At 34.8% G+C, this 22,449-nt stretch overlaps 1 protein-coding gene across 4 annotated transcripts in view; it reads left to right on the forward strand.

Moving 5' to 3' along the window:
* LOC149783713 (uncharacterized) overlaps positions 1 to 20,053 on the forward strand; it is a 103,963-nt gene extending 83,910 nt beyond the window's left edge. For 3 of the 4 annotated variants that reach the window (XM_089931954.1, XM_089931955.1, XM_089931957.1), the window contains 6 exons: positions 2,115 to 2,286; positions 3,374 to 3,669; positions 6,604 to 6,758; positions 14,202 to 14,358; positions 15,004 to 15,080; positions 16,595 to 20,053. In XM_089931954.1, coding sequence (XP_089788080.1) covers positions 2,115 to 2,286; positions 3,374 to 3,669; positions 6,604 to 6,758; positions 14,202 to 14,358; positions 15,004 to 15,044 — 821 coding nt within the window. In that variant the 3' untranslated portion in view covers positions 15,045 to 15,080; positions 16,595 to 20,053. The remainder of the gene's footprint in view (positions 1 to 2,114; positions 2,287 to 3,373; positions 3,670 to 6,603; positions 6,759 to 14,201; positions 14,359 to 15,003; positions 15,081 to 16,594) is intronic. The other variant, XM_089931958.1, reaches the window with a different exon arrangement.
* The last annotated feature ends 2,396 nt before the right edge of the window (positions 20,054 to 22,449 follow it).

Here is a 22,449-nt window from a genome sequence, read left to right on the forward strand (position 1 = left end):
GCACCTTTGTCACAGGTTTAGCATTATGTTTAATTGGCACTATATGCCCATTTTCTAACTGATGTGCTCTTAAACTTTAATATATACATTTCATTGTCAGCCTATTCTGTGCTTGGTGTCCATTGCTGTGTCCTATGCAGGGTCTATATGTGGAAATTCATGAAGGAAATACAGCCTGCTTTTTTCAATTTTGTCCTCTGCCACTGCCATTATCATTTGTTAGGACCTTTCACCTCATAATTGCAAGATAGTTTCATCCAGTGTATGGGGACCCAAGTGGTAGAGGGTCTAAAGCACTCACCATTATGGATCACTGCCTTCTCACCTCTGTCTGCGTTGGTTCAAGTCTCGGGCTTGGCCAATGTGGGTATGTGAGAAAGCTAGCTAGCTTCTCGTGGGTCAGTGGTTCATTCTGGGTTTGTCCTGGGTTCTTCCTTCACCATTAATGCTAGCCATCATATATAACCTATCTTGTGCTGGAAAATGTTGTTAAACCCTACAACAACAACAACAATCATCCAGTGAATAGTTATCAATAGTTTGTCAAGCCAATTTCTATACAGTCCAAAATGTGTTTATTACTCACATCTGGGAGGGAGAAAAGTCAAATAGATGCCTAATACATATTCATTTCTTCTAAAATGATGTTGGCAACTTTCCTAATAGAGCTGTTAAATATGTGGATGCTTAACAAAGGTTGTCCTTAAGACAAGTTTGACTGTACTTGCATTAATATTACTGTTTTTAAATGATTTAGCACATTACCTTCTTATCTTTACTCATTCAGTTTGTCATCAGGTTGACACATCATGATTTTATTTGTATCCATTGCACATACAAAAAGTAAATCCATGATTTGGTGGTATCAGTCTCTTTCTGTTTCTTGATTTTATTATATATTAGTGTTATTATATCTGTTTTAATGTTTGCATAAAACTGATTGCTTGATAAATATATCATTGGAAATCTTTCAGCCTGCCAAAAAATCTGTCTTCCATAAATATGATATAAATATAGTTGAATTTCTTTTTAATGCTTCTTATAGAATAAGCGTCAGAGAATGTAGAACATGTATAGTGTAATGTACCTGACATATCAGTTTTGTCAAACCTGATGTGGGAAAGATTAGTTCCCTGGTGTGATTATATTTTACCTCCTGGGATGTGTAGCACCTCATGGTGATATCATTTCAAGTCAATTCAGAAATAACCAAACCATGGCATCAATTAGTCCTACTTCATGGACACAACACCATTAAGAAAAATGTAAGCCTCTTATTTTTGTCTTTCTTATAACTCAGAATTCTCTCATTTCAGACTCTGAACATTAGTAATTGTTTTGCACAGAGCATACATATCTTAAGAATTCAAAATTTTTGGCAATATCACACTGCCTTCATCAGCAACTAATGCTGATCACGTGACGAATAAAGGTCATGTAATACATGTAAACTGTTGTAGATGGGTGGTAATTCAAGCCTCTTTTCCCTGTTTAGTGTTGGCCTTCACTGTCATATTTCCATCACCTTCTGCACCTTCCTTTTCTATATATTGACTCCTGATGAGATCACCTTGGTTTGATTGGGGACGACAGTGGAGGCCAATACTAAACATGGACAAGGGGCTTGAATTACTACCCATCTACACCTGTCTCCGCATATCATGTAACCATTGTACATCACGTGAACATCACTGGTTGTTGATGAAGGCAGTGGGATATCATTGAAAATTTTGAACTCTTAAGATATTTATGCTCTGAGCAAGAGAAATTACTAATGATCATGAACTATCTAGAGCAAGGAAGCCAACTTTTCAGTTATTTTAGACTATATTGACTAATTCTAGTTTAAATGTTATTGTGTATTTGGGCAAACAAATCACTGGCATTCTTGACTGTAGCCACGTCATGTACGCCAGAAGGTATCCAAAGCAAATAAAATGAAAATTGTGCTTGCTTTTCATAAATTTATTTTGCTGTTTCACTTGGCTAACAGCTATTGTAAGCAAGGATATCAAAGATTCTCTGAGAATTTTTCTAACATTGTTTTACTTTCTGAGCTTTATGGCTAATTAAATCAAAGTAAATTTCACTTTGTCTGTCATTTCATCCTTTAGAATGTGGTACAACCCTGTTTGGTGATAACAGATTGCCAAAAATTCTTCATGGTCGTGATGCAGTACTTGGGCAGTTACCATGGCAAATAGCACTCTATGCAGATGGACATTTTGCCTGTGGTGGTTCCATTATACACCCTCACTGGGTCCTCACAGCTGCTCACTGCATAAGGTAAGTAGGCCTTCATTTCATTTTCATCTTGCCTGTTGTGGTTCCATTGTACACCCTCAGTAGGTCCTCACAGCCACTCACTGCATAGGGTTACAAAAAGTAGGCCTACATTTCATTTTCATCTTGCCTGTGGTGGTTCCATTGTACACTCTCAGTAGGTCCTCACAGCCACTCACTGCATAGGGTGAGTAGGCCTACATTTCATTTTCACCTTGCCTGTGGTGGTTCCATTATACACTCTCACTGGGTCCTCACAGACGCTCACTGCACAGGGTAAGTAGACCTACATTGCATGTGAACAGTGAAACACTTTTCACCTTTGGAAAGTGACAATATTAATGATTGCATTTATTGACAACTTTACTATGATTCTTTTTTGAAGTTTTTGAATCTTCTGTATTATTTGCTATGTTCGTCTGAACATTTGGTGTAATCTTACTATATGCTTAAAGTTTGTACCCTGCTAAGTAAGGAAATTGTTTTGCTTACATGAGCAGAAAGCAGCATTAAGTTATAATTTAACCTCTGCAGAATAGTTTTTTGAATATATTTTTCTAGATTTAATGTGTTTGAGATTTTCTCGATGTTATTACATAGATGTTACATTACTTCATGGTGTTCTATGTTATTTGGCTATTTAGTATGCCACATCATGGCATATAATTTATACTACATATACATCTATACAGTATTTATGCCTCTTGGATTCAAACTTCTACAGTTCAATTCTGACAGATTATGACTCATTTACCAGATATAAGCAAATTTTTATCCATGAATTAAATAAACGTTGGCAATTTATATTTAGCAAATGGTTCCATTTTATGTTTAAATTTTCTGATACTATAGTGCACTAGCATTTTTGTAATTTCTGTTTAGAATGATTGAACAAATGAAACAGTAAGCATCAATTAAAGATGTGAATAACCATACAGAGTTACACAGGTAAAGTCCAATATTATTCAGCTTCCTGACTAAGAGATTAAAACTTTTTGTTAATGCTAATGTAGATTTTTTTATATGTAGTGAGAAGAATAGTCTTGATCTGATTTTGACCCTTGACCTTGTTATGTTTCTATTTTGTCAGAGATTTAGAATCCTACTCTGTCACAGTAGGGGCTGTAGATGTTGGAATCTCCAGGACAGAAAATTCTCAAGGACGGTGGTACAGCTCATCACAGACATATATCAATCCATACTATAACGATGATTTGGACAATGACATCAGTCTGGTATACATCGATGAACAAATTGTCTTCAGCAACTATGTGCGACCTATTTGCATTGCATCGAGAGGAACTGTTGAAGAAGTGCTAAAGGCAGGATACAATGCAGAATGTTATGTCAGTGGATGGGGACGTTATCATAATTTAATCAATGGAGGTAATACAGCTTAAGAAATATGGTTATATTACTTTGAGAAAATGTTTGAAGTTTATATATAATTTATATCATAATAAGTACGCTAGTTTTGAAAAGTTATATGATAGGATGATGATGGCTTGGTCATCATAGAGGTGACAAACCTGAGATCCTGATGGAAACCACCAACCGTGAGTGTGGAATAACATAGCCATGTACGGTAAGAGATGACTGTACAGAAAACATAAACCTTGGGTGTGGAATAACATAGCCATGTACAGTGAGAGATGACAGAAAGTAAATGCTATCTGATGTAGTATTAAAGCTAATAAAATACATCAAAATTATTCCATCTTTGTGAGAAGTAACAGATTGTAGGCATAAAATAGCTTGTAAAAATTTAGTACTACAGCAAAATGCATTTTGCAAGAAATGTTTAGTAAAAAACTTGTTGTACTAGGCGGGTAACTAACTTGCAAGATAACAATCCTGGACATCATTGTTTACCACTGCAAGTCTGTGCATATGATCCCACCCCAGCACAAACAAATATTACTATTACATTAACATTGTTTATCAGTGTGCCATCACTTTCTAACCATAAAATCATATAACAGATTACTTGACCAATACCAACGTGGTATGGCCACCAACATGGAGCATTCCTAAAATCCCATTGCCACATGTAGTCCCTGGTACTGGCTGTAGTGATTTACATCTCAATATCATCTACTGGGTGTAAATGGTACCAGGCATCAGTCATATCCCTATCTCATCCACTTCTTCTCCAGTACTCGCTTGACCTATACCCAGTGTAAGTGGAACTGGGGATGGTGATCTTCCTCTAGTCACATCTGGTCCCATTTTCAAGAGGTATACAATGATCCAGCACCTAGTCATGCCACATTAAGTGCCAGACCTGTTATGTAGGCATTATACAACCATCACTAGATCTGTTGATCAGTAACCAGTTCCAAACCTACAAAGGCAACACAGACCATAAAAAGAAAGGTCGATCACTGGTTACAGTCCTATCATAACATAGTACCAATTACCAATTCTCAATCCGAGACACCCGGTACTTGGACTGGTGTGATTAATCAAATAAACTGTTTTATCAGGTAGGAATTTTATCATCAGTAATATGACATTTATGTTGAATTTAGTATCACAGCTGCCTCCTTATGAACTACAGGAACTGGACCTTAGACTTCCATTACTGTAACAATAAATTTGAACTCACCTGGTAATAAGTCCAAATGTGAATATGGTATGGCCCCATGTCCATAGTCTGTCAGTCCATTGTTGATTTTTACTTCTCGGAAGGCAATATTTCTGATCCAATTTTTAAAACTTGGAATAGAAGCTTATATCATCAAGTTTTTGGTGATGTTCAATAATATGCAAGATACATACTTGACGAGTCAATCTTGCATCTGATTTTGCTGAGCTTGTACCACTCTGGTGACCATAGGTTTGGTCTGGAATGTTGGGTTAGTTCATCTTGCATCTGATTGGCTACATTTGTAACATTCAGGGGGCAATTTTTCTGCTTTGATCCTGAAAAGATTTGGAATATGAGCTTGCATCAATTACTGATCTCAAAACGATTTTGATAATAAGCATTAGTCGATGAACAATTATAGAGAAGTTTTATATAATAATCCAGTTAGTTTACAAAACAAATCTTCAATGAGTCCATGTCTTGCATACATATTTGAAAATAAATGTACAAACATTATTTGCAAAAATTTATCTTGAAACTTGAAAGTCTGACTATAGCTAGGGAATACTGTGGAATCTCTTGATTTGAAACTTCACACACAATATTTGTATAATTGTCATCAATCTTAAAAGCTTCCTCCTTCTGTCTGAACAGTTTAGTCAGGTATGCATGGCAACAGTTTTACCATACCAAAGTACAACCATCAATGTAGGAATGAACACATATTTCATGAAACCTACCCCTATGAGAAATATGGAAAAATTGATTATTCTTGTTAAGCAACAGGTGCATGGATGAGACGTTTTTCATTATATGTTTAATGTGTCTATTTCATGTTATGTAGTTATCCACATGCTGACTAATAATTTTATCGTATGCGACAATCAGCAGTGAGGTAGTCTTTTATGAATTATCCAGCTTCGCTTCAGATGCTCTGGATTTTCTGTGGGCTGTAGTAATCAAAATATCTTTATTCTCTGATATAATACACTTCGTTTCATTTTTGGCACTAAATTTTGAGATCAGGTTGCACTGGTGATCTTTCATCTGATTGGCAAAGCTCATTACCACAATAGAGGACATAGTCCTAATATTAGATTTTAATTTTTTTTACTTTGAGCTTATATTACATGATCTCAGATTGAATCTGAAAGAAACTAGATACATTCATAGTTATATGATAGCCTTGCATCTAACCAAGCTTGTCAACAACCTAGAATCCCTCTCATCAGACTTGGCTAGAATCAGGATAATGTGACTGGGTGGGACGTCATGCTACATGTCTGCGCATGATACCCCAGTGCTAGACGTCACACTGCAGACATCATAGCGATGTGACTGAACAATTGTTTAGCCTACGTTAACAATCAAAACCACACACACACACACATCACATCATCATCATCATCATCATCATTATTAGACTGATCAAAGTGCATATTAAATAATCTTACAGAAATTTGAATCTTCAGTGTATTGGATGAATTTTGATAATTAGCAAGAGTTTGTAACAGCTGCAGGGACTACGTCTTCCCTGCAAATGTATTTTTATCATTGCATATTAACTTAAAAATTGGTTAGGTTAAAGTTAAGCGATTAAGCTCATCATGTATTTTAGTATTGTTTAGTATGTTTAGAGTTAGTCTAAGTCGTCAATTTCATCATCAGTTTGTAGATTTGTCCTATTTTCTTGATTTTCTTTACTTTGTAAATTTGAAACTTTAAAAAAGTGACAGGGGCATGGCTTGGCAAGCTCCAGATGGTCCGAGTTTATTTGTACAACGAAGATGAATGCAACCAGATCTACTATCACGTCTTCAAATCGTATCCTCAGAATACAACTGTTTGTGTGGATAACCAGAATTTCGGTGCTCCAACTTGTAATGTAAGTTTCTCCAAGTCTGCAACATGCCACATGGTCTCCTTGTTTAATTTTTCACCACTTTACCACCTACTATAGCATATAACAGAGCTGTTTCTCAGATTTAAAACTATCAGTTTTGCTAATAGAAAATTAGGGTTTTAAATTTGTGCTTATTTTTAGTATATAACATGATTGTATAGAACTAATAACGGTAATTTTTGATGGGATTTTTATCTTGGTCCCACTCTCAGGCTGCAAAATTACTAAACTTCATCAACATCTAAAACTAAACACTATACTAACCATATCTCCTATGATCCATGATGTAATATACTAGTATGTCTGAATCTGCTTTTTTGTTTGAAACGAACCTTTGGAGGGTAAAAATTGTAAAACACAACCAGCCAGTGCTGATGGATCCACATTTTGAGTCGTTCTCTGGCAAGTTGGCTATAGGAGCCTTCATCGGTGGAAGCTGATTTAAAAAAAAACAAACTACTTCTTGCTGCTTTTGCTGGTAAACGCAATCGATGTTAAGGTCAACTGTATGATGCGACATGGAACAAAACTCCTCCTTAGGTCTCCATCCTGCTGTTCATAAACATGAGAATGCAACTGCCATAGTTAGACCGTCATATACGTTTATCATGTCACGGATAGTCTCTTTCAAAGCTGCCGATGGCGTCTGTGATAAATGTACCGTCCTATTTATGAGGCAGTGTTTCAGAGTTCTCATATTCTTTTCCTTTTCTTTTGGGCCAGACATGCAGCTTTATGGCATCTATTTTGTGGGAGACACTTTGGTTACTTTATTATTTCTCAATATGTAATCACCAAGCTTCTCGGCACAACTATGATGGTTAATTGTGGGAAGACCTGCTGTCGTTTCTATTAGAGGAAGCGGAGTTGAAAACCAGCACTTAGAAATCGTGGTAGCCTCCTCAGAACGATATAACACCATCTATTTGCCGATTCTGTCAATGGGCACACATTACAGAATAAACTACATGTAACCTGGTGAGCAAAATTCTGCATGTTGCTTTGTCCTGCTTTCTGCAGTGCCTTTGATTGCCAAGATTGGTGCTCCTAAATCCGCACTGATGATGTTTGGGATTACATATCTGGTAGTGTTGGTTCTGAAATGCTTCAATGCACTGACACATGTTGTGGCTTTAAACTTATGCAGCAGCAACCTCTTTTGGTTGTTTACAATATATTAAACTGGCTAAAGAGATGGAGGCACAGGTGACAAATATTACTGTGCCTTTCATTTGCATCATCTGTTTGACATTCCTCCTTTCTTCATTGTTCTGAATAACCTTGAATCCAAACAAAGTGGAATTATTGATGAATAATGGATTTAGACCACTTTTCCAACTGAAGATACTAACTGCGACAGTTTTCTTCTAACAATCAAGCTGCTGTATGCTTAGAGAGAACTAAATGAAGAATGATAACTACCACATGGTTGTTTCTTTCTGTTACCTGACATCTGCTTAATTCTTGTCTGGAAACCACAAAGATGGTGTACAGAGTTTGCCCTTTGGGTCATCATCTGAAGATTACACGTCACCTATCTTTGAGAGGGTGTCAGAGAGACTAGACTATGCTAAATAATTTTGGGATTTGCAGTGTGCCATTGTTACCGCTCAGGTTTTGTTTGTAGTGGTCACTTAGATCCATTAATTTCAATGATTGTTGGTAAAATATAACATCCCAGTAGTAATACATCAGGAGTATATCCATTAATACGCCCACCTGGTCTAACCAAAAGAAGAATGATATTACAATCATTTTGGCTAATGGCTAAGCACTGTCCATTCTACAAATTGTCTGCTTGCCTGAAAAAGCAAGTCACATGAGAGTAGTTGTTTCTTGGATATGGTGAGAGGTGCAAAACACTTAACTACTGCTACTGGTGACAAAGCAGGCAAATGTTTCTTTCCAATGTCGTGCAAATTCCACTTTATTTGGCATGATGGTAATTACTTGCATAATGGTCTTGAGTAATTACAAGCGAATTCATTACTGGTAGCTATTGATCACAATTAGCCTTTTATCATATATGTGTTTCTTAGAGTTGGGTGTAGTGCATAATTGTTAAATTTCTGAACTATTACACTGGTCTTAGTATCTATCATCTTGAGTAGTTAACATAAAGCATTAAGTTGCACCATATTTGTTTATGTTCCTATAGATTTTATATGTGACATTGACAATGATTGGATAAGACTTAATTCATTGTATATGTTTAGAGATTGAATAAGGATAATGATCTGGATCTATTGTAATGGATGCAAAACGAATCCAATTAAGAAGAAATAAATGGATGCAAACATCATGAGTCTCTCAGTTTCAGACTTACTTTCAATGGCACAGCCCTTGAGACCAGTACTGAGATGATAAGGATACCTGGTTGGAACAAACAAGAATCTTCCCATGATGAACAATACCAAATTTTGTACCAGGAATATCAAACAGCCTTAGACCACTCACAAGTACTCGTCAACATGAATGACAGCTACAGAGTAACAGTACAGGCTACAGGCATATTGTCTGATATAACCAGTGCCAGCTCAAAACTCCTACACTAAAAAAACCCAATGCAGGTTGATTCAAGGACTGATACATCTTTATCAGATGGGTTAACCATTTTGGGACAATGTAAAATAATCAGTATCCCTGGTGCATTTAGTCTTGGGACAGGGACAATAACTATTATCTGGTCCTGTCTCCATCATGACCCAGTGATGGCTACTGTGATAGGTTTCCAGCACTAAACTGTGACAATGAAAGATGTTTGAATGAACGTCTGCAAATAGCTGTATCCCAGGAAGTATGGATTAAAAATGTTATTCATTTCTCTGCCCGGGCTGCTTTACTAGTTGAGCACATTGTACTCATTACATGCTATATTTGACACTATTCTGTGCAAAGATCATAGAAAAATAATATGCCAGATTTATACACACTGAATCACATTTTCCATTTCAGTCATGTCCTGATATTGGCTACGTTGAAAATATCCAGAAGGTGTCTCAAATCAGTTTACTGGTGTCGGCCATAAATTGTACTCGGTTTGTTGGTCTTCTTACTGTCCCTAATCTTGGGGTCATTTGTAAAGGAAATCCATGTATATTTCCATTCTATGCTAGTAAATAGAAGAATTTCACCCCATAGAAGTCTGAGTGGATGCTGAACCAATCATCAAGTTTGGTGTCGATATTAGAAAAATGAAGGAGCTTACTTGACTTAGGATAGGCTACCCGCTGTAGAAGAACATACAGATGCCATAATATGTGCATAAGTTATCTTGTCAGACTGGGAACTTACCTCCTGCCCTCATTCCTAGAATTAGCTGGAACAGGGCATACTCAGTTCAAATGATAGCAATCTCCTGGATATGAAAGACGTCATAAATAATCTTCCCTCTTTTAGGACACACCATCTGCCAAGGACATCCACATTAAATTCATCTCCAAATATATCATCAGCATCAGAAAGTAGAAAGGAACCAGTGGTCCAAAGATCTGAAATTTGGCTTTCCTAGATGTTGTTGAAGGCGATTAATCATCCCAAGTCCATCGATCACACAACAGTCAGACTCAAAGCCAGTGCAGAGTTGGTTTCCCACCCAAATCAGCTGTCTTGTATGAAATTATTCCATTTACACATCAGCAAGATCTGCACCCAGATTGGTCAGCCTCTGGCAGACTTGTTGCAATGATATGAAAATGACACGGTCCTGATCTCCATTTCTCTTTCACATGATATGAATTATAGCCTGCTCTGAATGTTCCACTCAAGTGAGAAAATAATAAATCGTTAACCTTCTGAGTCAAGCAGAGATTATACTTACGATGGTCCTGCCCTCTCCTCACCACAGAAACACTCATGAATGTAAGGCCTCTTATTTATAGTACTAAAATCACAGAAGGAGGACGTGTGTCTCAAGACTGACTTCAATGACCTTCTGGCCTTTGTTACCTCAGACAAAAAATGTTTGCATTTTATTGTTTGGTAGACATGGATTGCAGTTGGGAAGTATTGCCAGGTAGCCTATACTGGAATAGTGATTGTAAATATTCAGGAGCAATATTATGGGATATCCTGTACATTAATTTGGCTTTTCTCAAATGGATTCGGTCTTTAATAGGTGATATTTTTAACTTACCAGCTAAATTTTCCTTGCTTTCTTTCTGGACTGATATTAGCTCAAATGTTCTTATTTGAAGATGTGCCAGCTTTGCTATGTTTTTATCATGTGAATTACCCCATTTTGTATTACAGTAGTCTAAACAGGGTTGTATGTAACTGTTATAAAATAGTTGTATGTGCCTTTCAGGGAGAAGATGTCTTATCCTGCTGCAAAGTCACAAACTTGATTTTTTTACTGATATGTTTGATATGTTCATTCCATGATAGGTTATTATCTACCAAAACACAAAGTAGTCTATCATGACAGACCATTTACAAATTTGTATCCTTCTATGTCAGTCATAGTTCATCACTATGAAGATTTTTCCTTTTTTCTGTGTTGAGATAAATAATATTTTAGTTTTACCAGTATTTGCTATCACGCCATTGCATGTGCACCAGTTTTCCAGTTTGTTTAGGGCATTCTGTAAAGAAATTTCGAGTTCATGTTTTGTGTTTTGGATGTTTGACAATGTTGTGTCATCTGCATTGAGATCTGTATATGATATTGAGTCTCTTAGTAAAAGTGGTAGGTCATTAATAAATAAAATGAATAGTAATGGACCTAGAATTGAGCCTTGTGGTACTCCATATCTAATTGTTTCAGGTTCAGACAGAACATTATTTATGTAAACATGTTGTGTTCTCTCACTTAAGTAAGAAGTAAACCATCTAATTGTTCTTTCATCACATTGGTAGATTTTCAGTTTCTTCAAAAGGATTTTACGATCCACCATGTCAAAAGCTTTCCTGAAATCTACAAAAACAGATCCTATTATTCTACCTTGGTCAAGTGCTTGAAGCCATTTTTCAGTTAGGGAGATCAAGGCAGTCTCACAGGAATGTTTCTGTCTAAAGCCTGATTGATTAGAGTTTAACAGCAAGTGTTTGGTTAAATATGACATGAATGTGTCATGGACATGTTTTTCAATCAATTTTGACAAGTTTGGTAGTATTGAGATTGGTCGGTAGTTATCAGCATCATCCTTAGAACCAGATTTGTGAATAGGAGTTACTTTTGCAGTTTTCCATATTTTGGGGACAGATGAGGTTGCAATACTTAAATTGATTATGAATGTAATGCTATCTACAATAGCACAGGCTCTTATTCGTACCATCCATATCTTAAAACCAAATCTTTTCTCAGATACTTTGTGCCATCTAAAAGTCTACATCAGAGCCTTGAGGTGGTACCTGAAACTTACTGCACCAGGCTGAAGAAGGAGACAAGTTTTTGTTTATTTCATGGCGGTGGAGACAACGTTTCAGCTCAAGTCTTGCCATCCTGTATACACTTGATTATCCCCTCAGAATATAGGGAAATAACCCAATATCACACGAGTCGCTTATGTATTTTGGATTATGGCGATTGCGAGAAACATAATATTCAAATAAACCTCTTCACTTGCTTTTACTATCCACACTATGCCAATTGAATGAGTTTAATTAGAGATGGCCTCGTTCATTTCTGCCTGTGAGACCTCTAATCTCTGGAATGCCATGACACACACTGCCTACTAATTCCATCAGCAGCTCCTTATTAATGTGGGCTACTGCTAGTGCACTTTCTTCTGATATTAGGGAGCAAAACTCTTTTCAACCATCGCATGACCCCATATAAGCAACGCATTAATCTAAGTCTGTATTTGTTTCATAATTAAGCTGTATAACTATTTTAGGATATTAGAATGTGGACTGACTCTAGAGTAAGTGAATGTAACTGCCTCCTCTTACCAGTATATTCATTGGATATTCGAAGATGAAGCCAGAATACAGTGCATTTTAATACTACTTCCAGGTATTGTGCATTTGAGCTATACAAAATTATTATACTAAACGAATCCAATACCTCCCCAACTGCCTTGGACTTTTTCAGTTCTTTCTGTTTTGAAACCATGGAATTATATAACACGTTAACCTTGATTAAGTTATATAACCTTTATAAAATCCCATTTAACTCAAGATCATGTTCTTGATATGTTGACCGTTATGGTGGCATAGTGGTTAGAGCGTCCACCATGGATGCGGGAGGTTGCGGGTTCGAATCCTGGTAAAGTCATACCAAAGATGAAGCCCCAGTGCTAGACATTACAATAAACTGACATACTGCAGATATCGTGGTGATATGACTGAAAAATTGTTAAAGCTACGTTAAAAATCCAAATCATACACACGTGCACTTTTGATATGACATAACTAAATGATGATGAGAACGTAACTGTTTTTAATAACAGCATCCTTGAATGAATGTAGCCAATCTGTATGTCTTTCAAGAACGCTGGCACAATTATGCGAAAAAAGCATTACATATTACAATGAAAGTAGGTAGTCAAGTTTGATGGTTAGCACGTTTGCATGCATAGTTTTCGATGCGAATTTAAGTTTGTCTTTTTGTCCTTTCTTAAATTATTTTAGAGGAAAGTAGCCATATTATATTATATCTGAAGAGAGATTATAATGTGTCCATGAGTGCATCAATGCTGGTTCAATCTTTGAATTTATTATTCATTACAGCCCTAAATGCCATGAAACGTATATATTAATGAAAGAATCAATAATGCATTTCAGATGAAGTTCAAGTTACTAGAGTCCCAAATTACTAGTAAATCAATCACAGTTGGCATTACAGTATTAAGTTTTATTATGCTTCATGTTTCTGTCCAGTGATCCTGAGAGGTTCGTTAACAGTGTTTCATAAAAACGCACTCAAAATAGGCAATGTAAGTTTTCTATTTCTTTTTCAGTAAATAATGTCAGATCATTACAGCAATTCATCAGACTTTTTCACATTTCATTTAACACTTGCACTTTTTTCACGCAAACCTTGATTAAAAGTCGGGGTCATTATAACAAATATAGAAATATCTGCACAGAATTTTCAACACTGTGGGCTATTTGAACCAAAAACTTTTCAGTGTGATTTAGCAAACCCCACTTAAAGTAGATAAATAATTAGAAAAAAAAATATTTTGTTTTCATACACTGAGACACACATAGCTTTTTAGGAAAATACAGCATTGATTTTTTCACATTTTTAATATGTTATACATGTAAATTTCATCTTGGAAACAAACTTTTTGCATGGTTAACGAAACCTACTTGAGATATAAAAAATAAAGTAGCTTGGCATACTTGTATACTTATGTGAATTTGATGGTTAACTTTGCATGTAATTATATCACTATTTGACATTCAAACTTCACATTTGGGAGGACTTGTAAGCATTGTAAACAGAGATCTAATTTGAGAGTACAATCTGAATTTCAGGGGGACTCTGGAGGTCCATTGATTTGCCGAGATAAATATGGCCGATTTGAGGTTTTGGGCACATTAAGTTGGGGGTATCCTAGCTGCTTTAAAGAAGGATACCCAGATATCTACCAACTTTCCTACCCTCATGCAGACTGGATACAGGAAATTACAGGTACGTTCTTGGGCAATTTTTGCTGTTTAAAGTGGCCCGAATTGTACAAAACTTTCTGAATATTGCCTTGGAGGTCTTTATTAATTATCCCCTTGTTAGTTTCAGGATCATATCCTAAAAGTTTCCACAGATGTATACGTAGAGCACTAACAAGATGCAGCTAGAGAAGAATGGTACATTAAACCTAGCTTATTTGCAGCTGGAATTCAAAGACACTGATACGTTTTAAAATCATATATCTATATGTCTGTCTCTGTGTATGTCTGTCCTCTGACTGTCTGTCTCTGTGTATGTCTGTCCTCTGACTGTCTCTCACTCTCTCTGCATATATATATATATATATATATATATATATATATATTCACGAATTAGGCTATTCTGTATTTTCAACCAGACATTTAAATGATATTAGTTAGTTTCATCATCTTTGTACTCGTGGTGGTCATCCTCATCCTCATTCTTTTCCTCCATCTTGCCATCATATTAATTGGTATCTCTATAATCATTGTCATCATCATAATCATCAGCATCATATTTATTTACTTATTTTCTTATTTTCGTTTTTATTTATTTATTTATTTATTTATTTATTTGTAGTAGTAGTATTAATCATCTTGGATTGACATTGAAATCTTACTTTTTCAGGTCTGAATTTCTCAGATCTGACCATGGATATGGATTGGTAAGAAAATGGAACAATTGTGATGATATCAAAGGCTTAGGTATATAAATAAATTATACTTATAAACATTTCTGACAACTTGTAAGCTTGGTCCTTTAAGCTGTCACTAGATCTGTGCGTGAGCCTGACCCTGCATTTAGGTATCCGAATTCTTCTTTCTGATCAATAATATAAGGCCTATGATATCGATAGTTGTCAAATTTAGCTGACATGATGCCATCATATAATGGTCCTTGCTAATAAAGACAACCACATTACAGAGTTTAACACTACCTGAGCCTGAATATATATATATATATATATATATATACATATATATATATATATATATATATATATATATTACTGTTTAACGTCGATTTATCATCCTAGTTCTTGAATGATGGATATATTTTGCTAGAATTAACAGTTATAAATGTTTGGAAAAAAACAGTTATACATCATATGTCTTGCAGCATCTTTTATTTATAGCTTAAAAGTGTCTTGCATATTTTTCTTTAGTAGCAAAACGTATGGTAAACTAGGGTGTTATGAATAAAACTATCATATAATTGTAAGTATTTTAATTTTCGGTACTAATGTCTAACTATTTTCTAGAAATTGGATTGTTTACCTTAAATGCAGGTAACAATGTAGATGTTTTAAAATTCAAACCTGAATGTTCTGCCTTTCTCAAAAGAGTCAATTACTTTCGATTCAACCTTCTGGGGGTACATTGCAAAAATTCAAGTTAGAGAGTACATTCGACCTATATTCATCAGTTCCTGTCTCTGTTACATGCATAATGCAATAGCAGAAGCTAATATATTGCATCCTTCCTTGGCTTAGTTTTTATCGTGTGGCTAGCTTACAATGAAACCAAAATTTTGTAGGGCCAGTAATGTCCATGTGGTAAAGGTTGACAATTTCTAATTTTAGAAGCTAATTCAACACAACCGCAAGGTGCTTAGAACTGTTTCATGGTAAAAGAGGCATCTAAGGTTTATGGCGTATGGTGGCATATGCATCATGTGCTTCAACACTGTTAAGATTACTGTCTTAAACAAAAAGATTCCGGTGTGTGTCTAATATTGGCTATCGACCCTGTGGCAGCATTACACAGACTTAAGGGGTGTGTGAGTTTGGTTGCCAAACCTGTGGCAACCTATGGAGCATAAAATGCCAGATATTGTCCTCACAAATGTACAGATAGTGCAGGAGTTAACCTTAATAGGTCTTTCTCATAGCCAGAGCTACAGCAGGGCTGAGGTTCGATTCCATATATAGCCCAGTGCTATTTTGTCATCGTTGTAAGTTTTTTTACTCGCGGCAGTTGTGCATGGGCTTTTAAAATTAGTGGCTTGCATCACTGTCTGAAAGTCTAAAGCTAGTGATTTCCAACATCAATACAGCTGTCTGTTCAGTGTTCACATATGCGGTATTGCAATCATCTTTCATTATATTTTGACTATTTCAACACATTAGTCACTATCGCTCGTCCATTTCAGTTGCATAATTCTGGGGAAAGAACAGTTGTTGTATGAAATAGCACATTCATTTTGTTTCTATTTTCAGATACATTATTCATTGATTCCCATACAGCTTAACAGCTCAAAAGCTTGGTATATGATGATATGACCAAGTAGCATTGTATGGAGTATGAATTTATATCACATTTTGACTATCAGTTTGTGAGATTATGACAACAAATCAAGAAAAAGTATCTTACATAATAATACATTTTAAGGTTCATATTCATTTATGTGCATTATTCATGTTATAAAATGCTACTATAGTTTAGAAACAGCAGAAAATTGATGTAGGTTGCTGTTCAGCACATTTCACATTTGAGGTAATTTTATGGCACACATCACTGATTTTCTTAGTGCATATATTAGGATTTCTATTTTGCTTGCATTTAGGTTTACATTGATTAATTCCTTCTAGTTCATAGCAATGTGCACTGAATTGTATGCATGTATGCTTATTAGTGATAAAATGTATCATGATGCGATTATTTTTGATCGTTCGTTTTTAAGGCTTATTTTCATTTTTATACATTTTCATGTTATTAAGTAGAGTTAAATCTTCAGTGACAAAGGATGATTCCTATAGTTTTCCAAATTAGACAGATTTAGCTATTGCCACATACTTCCTGATTATAGAAAATGTTTTAACTTATAACATATATTTCATGATCACTGACTGCAATTGAATCTAAATAATAGCTTTAAAGGCTTACATTTGCTAAATTAATGTTCATTATACCAACGTGTATCGATTGTTTTGTATATATTCATCCATGGTAACGTGCATTAATTGTTTTGTATGTATTCATCAATGGTAACGTGCATTGGTTGTTTTGTATGTATTCATCCATGGTAACGTGCATTGGTTGTTTTGTATGTATTCATCCATGGTAACGTGCATTGATTGTTTTGTATGTATTCATCCATGGTAAAATGCATTTGTTGTTTTGTATGTATTCATCCATGGTAACGTGCATTGGTTGTTTTGTATGTATTCCTCCATGGTAACGTGCATTGGTTGTTTTGTATGTATTCATCCATGGTAATGTGCATTGGTTGTTTTGTATGTATTCATCCATGATAATGTGCATAATGGTTGTTTTGTATGTATTCATCCATGGTAACGTGCATTAATTATGCTGAAACTATTTCAACAGTTTGTTAGATACAATCTTTAGACAGATCTAACTGCATTATAATGAAAGAAAAGAGGTACAATAAGCGTGTCTATAATAAACACATGAGTGTCATTTTTTTCGCTTACATATGAGCTCATTGGCCCGATGATTGAATTTATTAACTCAGACAGGTTGGTTTATTTACTTTGCATTCACATATATACAGTTATATTACCAAAAAATAATTGTTGTTTTGTACACAAACTTTCAATTTATGTTATGCGCTTCTTATCCCTCTTTACGATATGAGAAACATATTGATTCAACACATTATCTACGTAGAATTTTTATTGAACACATTATTTACATAGGACCTTTCCATGTACAACTTGAATCTTTGTTTTTTGAATACCTAAACTGCTTGTAGGTCTATGTTTGAATGTTGATATTCTGTAAGTTTGTCCAGAGTATCAATACTGATTGACACATTATACATGCCTTTGCATTGAGAAAACTTCACCATAGCTTTTAATGTTACAGGCTTCTATGTTCTTAGATATGGTAAAGAGGAAAACAAATACAGGTATTGTTGAGAACACATACTAAAGGAATATAATTGTTACCCTGTGAACAATCAGTGTTGATATCTATAAAAGTACATTTGTGACATTATTGTATAGAACAGGATTAAGATTTAGATTTATGCAGACCAGAGACCAGATGAGAATGTCCAAAATATAAACCATATTAATTTACATTATATAGCTGCCATCTCCTTATTATAAGATTACCTACATGATCCTAAATATAAAGCATGTTCATGAGTATGTCCAATGTTTTTTGAAGAGCTATAATATGTCCTGGGAATGCTATATTATGAAATAGACACCTCAGAAAAACTCAGAATATTCCATGTCCAGCTTTGTAATCAATCGCTGGCAAGCAAGCATTTTTATTTTCTAAATATTTCTCAGTTAGTGCAACAAAATTCATAAGTGAACTTTGCATTTCTCCCAAAATGTCAATGTTGTAAAGAGTTGTATTGGAATTTGCAATATTAAAAGATGCAGTACGTAGCATGGGTGACAAGCCCGTGCTCGATCTTTGATAATAAAGAATTTATTTAAACATTTAACTTGAAATGACTTAGAAAAACTGTAGTATTGAGGTTAATCTATCGCGACCATTCTATAGATAGTACATAAACCAAATGTGACCAGCATAATTATTGCCCAAATGTATCAAAACAATTTCTTAAGTAAATGAAAACGATTCTTAAATAGACTGAAACAGTTTTATTTGACAACATGATAAAGACATGTAAAGATATACTCGCTTAGGGATTATTTTATCGTAATGTGAAACTAACATACTTGGACAATAGAAAGGTTTACATGATTTCAGATACTGCGTTTCCTTTAATATGCTAAGGAGGGTTCCAGTTGTCGGTTTCATCCTGTGATCAAAGGAATAGAGATGATTATCATGACATCGAGCTTTACATTCGAAATGTACTTACCTAGATTAGGATTTGTAGTCCTCTGTATCATAAAACAGTATAATATCTATAAATCCCATTCTGAATGAAAGTATTAAATTTGATTTAAATTTCTTCCAGAGAGAACTAAATATATTTGGTCCTCCATTCTGACATGTTTGTTAAATGTTTGCCTGACAGGATCGATACATTTTTAGTAAAAACATGTTGTATTTCTACCCACATGCGAAAGGTAATCTTAGACTTAGGTCATAAAAAGTGGACAAACAAATAGCAACATTTTGTTTCTCAGTGTGTTTGAAGTATAAGAACACAAGTTTCATTACAATACTATCGGTTCAGAAGTAATAACATGGTTTACAATAAAACCTTGTAGTGTCAAGCAATAGCATTTTTAATTAAGAAAAGAAGTTACCTGTCATTTCGATCTATGTTGCTTATATAGATTAAAGCAAATTAAACTTTAGCATTCCTGCATATATTACAAACAGTGCAGCGTTTGTGTCTTCTAATGACAAAATAGTGAAGTAGTGTGAATTCAAATTTGTGTACCATCAAAGTCACGTTCGACTGAAAGTACTGATAATGCTGCTATTTGTTTCATCTCATGTATTTTTTGCTTCATTAGTTGCATGTCAACAGCTAATGAATGATACTTATTAGGGTATGAAAGGAGTTGTCTGTACTTGTGTATGTTGGTCCCAGGTACAAATCGTCACTGCCATTCACAGTTCCCATATATGTTGATGTACATTGTAGCCAATCATACAAACACTAATTCTTTCCAATCTGTTCAGTTTGCTTACCTTTTATGACTTTATTATATCAAGATTCACACTTAACTAGCAGTTGGCTTTGTTATTAGTAGATTAAAAAATCTGTCATTTTATGTTTTATTTTCTAAATGCCACCCTCATCCAAAGGACTAATTTACGCTATCTAACGTCTCTACGGAATTGGGTAGTTCTTGAAGGAACCTTCGCCCAGGTGGGAGGTGTGGACCACACTAGCACATATCTTAAATATTTGTCGGTAGCGGTGCATCGGAAATGTTCGTGATAACCACCAGGATGCCACGAGATAACACCACTATATATGTTTATGGAATATAAGCATTCAGTAGGTTTTAAACTAAAAGTCAATATCAATATATGGTCGATCATATGAGCTGATGAACAACACCTTCATCATACATTTACACAATTAAATACAATGACCATACTTGTTTATAATTCCATACAGTAACCATACTTGTTGATAATTCCATACAATGACCATACTTGTTGATAATTCCATAGTAACCATACTTGTTGATAATTCCATACATTGACCATACTTGTTGATAATTCCATACAATGACCATACTTGTTTATAATTCCATACAATAAGCATGCTTGTAGATAATTATATACATTGATCATATATGTTTATAATTCCATACATTGACCATACTTTTTGATAATTCCATACAATGACCATAGTTGTTTATAATTCCATACAGTGACCATACTTGTTGATATTTCCATACAATAAGCATGCTTGTAGATAATTATATACATTGATCATATATGTTAACAAATCACTCCAAGTTCTTTGTTATGCACGTATGTGTTTAACTTATATACGACCTAGACTTAAAACAGTCATATTATCTTGGAGAGACCGTAATGAATATGGTCAGATTTTGTAAAAATCATCAGGGTCAAAGGTTTGAGGTGAGCTATATCTTCTAGAATCGGAAAGATAAATAAATTTCTACATTAACATATGAACTAGTGTAAATGAGGAACTACTCGAAAGTAAAATAGAAAGACCATTTTAGTGGTGTAAAGCTTAAAACTGAGTACACATTCAAATGATGAAACGGTACCTTAGGACATGTCCAATCTTAAAAACAGTACCTGATTGTAACACTATTTAAACTGAAACAAGATAAATCTTTTTGCCCAATGAGTCTTGTCCACTATAAATCTTCTGTCCTGGTTAATCAAATAAGCACGTGTTAATGGAATGATTTTGTAAACGGCTAATATTATATTATCAAGCAGTTACCATTATTTCTTACCAAACCGGACACATACAAATCTGTGCCGAAATACACCAATATAGTGCACTGGGTACTTTCAAAGCAAAGACTTAACAACAAAAGAAAGCACAAGAAATGTAACGATGTTGCTAAAACAATGTATTAAATAAAACTTGAAAAAGGTGTAGTGCGAAATGTTACATTGCATTTCTCAGCAAACAGATGCTGTTTTTCAACATATTTCGAAACCAAAAATTATTAGGCATTAGAAAAGAGAATACAAACGTCATATATGCTTACACCTTTACAGCACATCAAACAATAATATTTCACAAGCTGAAATCCGAGCTTATATTCAACATCTATCAATAGAGAACTCAAAAGCAAAGGCGATACCAAACATCCGCAGTCGGATTGTATAAAGGATTGGAGAATCACCACTCTTTAGTAGTTCTGCCATTTTGATTTTAAATAACGATGTCATGGACATCATAATTAATGCGTGAGACATGCTTCACATTTTCTTACGGATGTCAGAAAAATTGTAAACGCGATGTTTACACTCTTGATCTACCGGCAATTGGTCCAATTTTGTAATAAGTAATATATACCAGACGTGTTGCTTCTCCTCAAGCTACTTGTACATCTGATATTTAGTTGGAATGCATGGTTCGTATTGGTACATTTATGTTTATTTCATTTTACATTTATTTTATAACGTTTTGTTGCCTATGCAGTTTATAGCCATTTGTATTATGAGTTTCCATAAAACTCTTAAGTGTGAAAATGCTACTGACTACTCTCATCACTAAAGTGATGGATCAAAACAGGTTTCCACGATGCTACAATGTTATAGCACCAATTTGTGACTTGGAATCAGAGGTATATCTTACAATGTATGGACAATGATGTGTAAAGATGGATAAGAGATTAAAACCAAAAATAAAATCGTGCAATTTGCAAAATGAATTGCTGACAGGAAAGCATCAGTATGTTTTCCAGTACACTAAAATGGGAATCATTAAAAGTTGAAATAAAGTGGTTAAAACAAAACAGATGCGAAAGGGCAATTTGCTTTTTGGTGGCGAGTAGGAACCATCAGCAAATGGCACTATTGCGAAATTGGACGTAACTTGCATTATTTATTTAAATGTGAACTGCTGGTTTACCCCCTCCACTAACAAACACACATGTACATATTTTTGCAGACAATTATCGAGCGTAAACTTTATTAGAAAGAGAGATAGTTTCCTTTTCAG

The sequence above is a fragment of the Sinohyriopsis cumingii genome, chromosome 14 (assembly GCF_028554795.1).
Source record: "Sinohyriopsis cumingii isolate HCF-2022 chromosome 14, ASM2855479v2, whole genome shotgun sequence".
Classification (NCBI taxonomy): Eukaryota; Metazoa; Mollusca; class Bivalvia; order Unionida; family Unionidae; genus Sinohyriopsis; species Sinohyriopsis cumingii.